The 5536-nt window shown below is 41.9% G+C and overlaps 1 protein-coding gene across 1 annotated transcript; it reads right to left on the bottom strand.

Annotated features, from left to right (window-relative positions):
* Window positions 1-1860: 1860 nt before the first annotated feature.
* Window positions 1861-2959, bottom strand: LOC133063490 (acidic leucine-rich nuclear phosphoprotein 32 family member B-like). Its single transcript, XM_061152924.1, has one exon. It carries the CDS (start codon window positions 2894-2896, stop codon window positions 2111-2113), a length of 786 nt encoding a protein of 261 aa, XP_061008907.1. The 5' UTR covers window positions 2897-2959; the 3' UTR covers window positions 1861-2110.
* Between the last annotated feature and the right edge of the window lie 2577 nt (window positions 2960-5536).

The following is a 5536-nucleotide window of genomic DNA, read 5'->3' as shown; positions in this document are numbered from 1 at the left end:
AGAAGAGGTAAAGAGAAATAAGTGAAATTAATTTTAATAATAAAGCTTATTTAAACCCAATATATCCAAACTACAATCAGTTCTTATAATCAATGCAAAAAGTATTAATGAGATAGTTTGCACTCTTTTTTTGGTAATAAGCCTTTGAAAACTGGTGTATATTTTATTTACATTATATATCAAGGGGAACCAGACATGTTTCAAGTGCTCAATAGCCCCAAGTGGCTAATGGCTACCATGTTGGACAATGTCAGTACAAACTACCACTCTTATTCACGTGTTCTGTCTTCCAAAACACCTGAAATTCTGTTCTGATACAACTGGTGCTAACAATACTTTTTAATGTAAAAATTATTTCTATAAGTAGCACATAAGAAAAATTATTATTACTTTAAAATTAATTAAAAAAATTTTAAGTGAGAGATTGTTATTTTTGCTTCCTGTTAATGTTAAGAAGGCAGAATTATTAAGTATAGAAGAGTAATAGTTCCTATGTCTTGTTCTTTTTCTAATTTTTTTTTACCATTTTTAGGTTGAGATAAAATAAATGTAACATAAAATTCACCATTTATGTGTCGAGTTCTGTGGCATGAACTACATTCACACTGTTGTTCTACCATTACCACCATCAATCTCCAGAAACTTGTCATCCTCCCAAACTGAAACCCTACACCTTTTAGACAGTAACTCCCTATTCTCCCCTTCTCCCAGGCCCTGGCAACCACCATGCTACTTTCTATCCATACCAGTTTCATTACTCTGAGTTCCTCATATAAGTAGAATCATACAGTATTTATTTCTTTGTGTTAGTTTATTTTACCTAGTATAATGTCTGCAAAGCTCTATATTGTAATATATGTCAGACTTTCTCTTTAAGGGTGAATAATATTCCATTGTATGGATATACCACATTTTATTTATCCTTTCATCCATCGATGGAAACTTGGATTGCTTCTGTCTTTGGCTATGTGAGTAATGCTGCTATAAGCATGGGTGTGGAAAAACCTGTTTGAGTCCCTGCTTTCAATTCTTTGGGGCATGTACCCAGAAATGGAATGGATGAATCATATGTTAATTTTATTTTTTAATTTTCTAAGGAATTTCCAAGCTGTTTTTCACAGTGATTGCACTATTTTACATGCCCCCCAGCAACACACAAAGCTTCTATTTTCTCCACATCCTCACCAACACTTGCTGGTTTCTGCTTGTTCATTTATAATGACTGTCTTAAAGGGTGTAAAGTGGTATCTTATTGTGGTTTTGTTTTGAACTTTCCCAACAATTAGTGATGTTGAGCATCTTTTCATGTGTTTATTGGCCATTTTTACATCTTCTTTGGAGAAATGTCTATGCAAGTTCTTTTCCCATTAAAAAAAAAATTTACTTATCTATTTTTGGCCGTGCTGGGTCTTCATTGCTGCACGGACCTTTCTCTAGTTGCGGCGGGCAGGGGCTACTCTCTGGCTGCGGTGCACGGGCTTTTTGTTGTGGTGGCTTCTCTTGTTGCAGAGCATGGGCTCTAGGGTACCCAGGCTTCAGTAGTTGTGGTTCTCGGGCTCGAGAGCACAGGTTCAACAGTTGTGGCACATGGGCTTATTTGCACCACGGCATGAGGGATCTTCCTGGACCAGGAATCAAACCCATGTCTCCTGCATTGGCAGGCAGATTCTTTACCACTGAGCCACCAGGGAAGCCCCCTTTGCCCATTTTTTTTTTTTAAATGTTAAGATTTTATTTACAAAGCTTCTTTGTTGTACAGAAAGTAAAAATGCTGTTACAATCTTGGTGTAACTGGTAGCCACGGACAGTTGACACACCAATCACAGCTATCCACGCTACAGCAAGTCTTACACAAACAATGCTTACAATTTTGTTGGGGTGAAGTCCCCAAGCTTGGTGGTGGATTTCCAAGAGGGACTAAATGGAGGAAGGTGGAATGTCACAGGAACTATTCTTTGGCTCTTTGGGTGGGTGGGTGTCCTGGGGTTTGTATCACAGCTACCTTTTTTTTTTTTTTCTTTAAAAAAAAAAAAAAACAGCTACCAAATCCATGTCAGCAGTCCAACCAATACTGAACAGTACTTTTTTTTTGCAGGTTACTCGGGTCTTATTAATGATCTTCTCCTTCATCATCTGTTTCTCTCTTCCTCTTTTCACCTTTCCCGCTTTCTTCCTCTTCTTCATCTTCATCTTCGTCTTCGTCCTCATCCTCGTCATCTTCATCAACTTCTCCGTCTTGTCCAAACTCTTCTTCCTCCCCACTGACTTCATCCTCGTCCTCCTCCCCTTCTGCATCTTCATCTTCATCGTCATCCTCTTCATCATCAAACTCTTCTTCCTCGCCGTCTTCATCCTCCTCCTTATCCTCATCTTCTCCTTCCTCATCATCCTCTTCTTCATCCACACCGTCCACCTCGGCATCTGAATCTGGGGCTTCACGGTCCTCCCGGTCATAGCCATCCAGATAGGTCAGCTGGGGCAGGAGCTTGAAGACACTCTCTCGGTAGTCATTCAGGTTAGTAACCTCACAGTTAAACAGATCCAGTCTCTTCAGACATTCCAGCTTTTTCAAAGGCTCCAGCGTGCTGATGTCCTTCAGCTTATTCCCACTTAAGTTTAGATGTGTAAGATTCGGAAGTTTTTCTGCTAACATATCCAGACCTCCACAGATTCTATTGTCACTAAGCTCAAGCTTTTTCAATTTAGGTAGTTTGGGAAGATCTGAAACTGAAATCAAGCCTACATTTATTAAACTGAGGAACTCTAAGTTCACAAATTCAGCTGTTAAGCCCTCAGTTTCCCCATCATTTGATTTGCAATTGTCCAGGACAAGTTCTCGAACAGCTGCCGGGGTCCGGTTCCTCAGCTCCAGGTGGATCCTCCTCTTCATGTCCATGTTTCTCTCTCTTCCCCCCTCTTCAAACTTAACTTTCCGCGGCGGGGGCGGAGGGGGGAGAGGCGTCCCCCGGAGCCACGTTACTCGCGGGAGCGGAGACAAACCATGGAGGGAAAAGGGGGCTGGAGCGCAGCTGTGGTCTCACTACCGCCGCCCCCGGCCGCGGCCCCGCACTCCTTTGCCCATTTTTTAATTGACTTGTTTGTGTCGTTGTTGAGCTGTAGGAGATCTTTGTATATTCTGGATTTTAACTCCATTTCATATACATGATTTGCAAATATTTTCTCCCTTTCACTCTGTTGATCGTGTCCTTTGAGGCACATCATTTTGGTACTTTATGGAATGGTCAGAAAAACACTCCCCCGTTATACACCCCTCAAGTGGTTTTCAGGTACAGGGTATCTTTGACATCAGATAACCCAGGATTCAAAACCAGGTTCTGCTATTCACCAGCTGAGTGGCATGGGGCAATTTACTCACTAAGCTTTCTGGGTACAGTTTCCTCCTATGTAAAAATCAGAATTTGATAATATTTGCCTCCCAGTGTTTGAGGAATGGTGGCAGTTTGAAATAAATATAATTAAAATTCTCTGTAAGTAATCATTATTATTTTAACTAAAATAGTGGAAAAGGTGGTTTCTGAGTTTCAGTTGGGGAGCTCAGGGCCAGACTTGGTCTTTTATTAACTCTCTTCCATCCCTGATATTTGCTGGGAATAAACACTTCCAAAACACTAGCTGATAATTTAAGATTAGGCTATTATTTTCCTACAATCCTATTATTTTCATGTTTCTGTTTCCCTTACCAGAGGTGATGTCATATTCGGCCATCTGCTTCCCCTGCATCCAAAAACCACCTCAAGTCATGCTTTTACTGAGAAGCTTCTTCCGGGGCCCAGCAGGAGGGTACCCTGAGAGGTGGTATGCCTGGGGGATGGTCCAAACACCCAGGCCAAGTTGAGTGACCTTCAAATCACTGTAACACAAAAGACCTTCCAGAATAAGCTTTCATTTGCTCCTTGGCATGGGACGAAGGGATCGTTTCAGTTTCAGTTACGACACATAGAGCAGTCCACTAAAGAGGTCAAAGAGTTCTATTTCAGCAAGAAGCTCTGCAGGGAAATATTTATCCCTCCCTTACTCGATTGGCTCAACTCTTTAGTGAATTAAATGTGCAATATCTGTTTGCTTTTTGAAAGATGGGTACTCATACAAATTGATACATTAAGTTGATTGTTGGCTAAAGTAAATTATAGGGGGAGCAAGGGGACAGGCAACCGCATGTGAATTTAAGCTTCAGCTCTACTATATATGACCTGTGTCACTTTGGGCATGTCATGTCCACTGTAAGCCTCTGCTTCATCATCTGTAAAATGGGAATAAGAAGAGCAACCAACCTCATCTTGAGGATTCCACGAACAATGAATTAGTTATTGTACAGCCTTAGCAGTAGCTTGGAGAGAAGCGAGAGATCAATAAATGCCAGTTATTGTTATTACCAATTGTATTATCTTTATCACCACCATCATCATGGATGACTTGGATGACTTCCAGGCAGTAATAACAAATACTAAAGGTGCCACACTTCTTTGTCCCGAGTTAGCTTCCATCTGTATACTTCCTCTTCCAACCCCCACCACACGTTAATATCCTTTCTCTTCAACCCAATCCTGGTGGGTCCTGACCTTAGGCAAAATGTTTGGAAGGCTGAAGGTTGGTAGTGATAGTGAAGTCGCTCAGTCGTGTCTGACTCTTTGCGACCCCGTGGACTGTAGCCTACCAGGCTCCTCCATCCATGGGATTCTCCAGGCAAGAATACTGGAGTGGGTTGCCATTTCCTTCTCTAGGGGATCTTCTAGACCCCGGGATCGAACCCGGGTCTCCCACATTGCAGGCAGACGCTTTAACCTCTGAGCCACCAGGGAAGCCCTGGTAAGAGACCAGGAAATGACAGGCAAAGCCATGGATTTATAAATGACTTTAAAATTTAGAATTAAAAATTTTAAAATGTAGACTTTAAAATTTAAAGTCTACATTGGTAGGAGCTCCCACTAAAGGCCCGAAAGAAAGGAAAATAAACTATCTCTAGCCAGACATTACTTGTCATTTAGCATTAGAAGTAAAAAGCTTTGTTCCCTTACAATCCAGTTCTTCCAAAAGGCATATGTTAGATACAGGAGGGGCTTCCCAGGTGGTGCAGTGGTAAAGAATCCACCTGCAATTCAGGAGTTGCAGGAAACTCAGGTTTGATCCCTGGGTTAGGAAGATCCCCTGGAGGAGGAAATGGCAACCCTCTCCACTGTTCTTGCCTGGGAAATTGCATGGACAAAGTAGCCCGTCGGACTATATATAGTCCATGTGGTTGCAAAGAATCAGACATGATTGAGCATGCACGCAATGAGGAATGAGGTACAGAAAGGAAATACACACAGGATATATTTAAAATGTTAAAAGGTAACTGTCCAGGGCTTCCCTAGTAGCTCAGTGGTAAAGAATCCGCCTGCCAGTGCAGGAGATACAGAATCCATCCTTGGGCTGGGAAACTCTCACATGTCGCAGAGTAGCTAAGCCCGTGCACCGGATCTATTGAGCCCAGTGTGTTCTAGAGCCCAGAAACTGCAACTACTGAAGCCCACTCATT

The sequence above is a fragment of the Dama dama genome, chromosome 10 (genome assembly GCF_033118175.1).
Source record: "Dama dama isolate Ldn47 chromosome 10, ASM3311817v1, whole genome shotgun sequence".
Lineage (NCBI taxonomy): Eukaryota > Metazoa > Chordata > Mammalia > Artiodactyla > Cervidae > Dama > Dama dama.
This window is presented reverse-complemented; position numbering and strand designations above follow the sequence as displayed.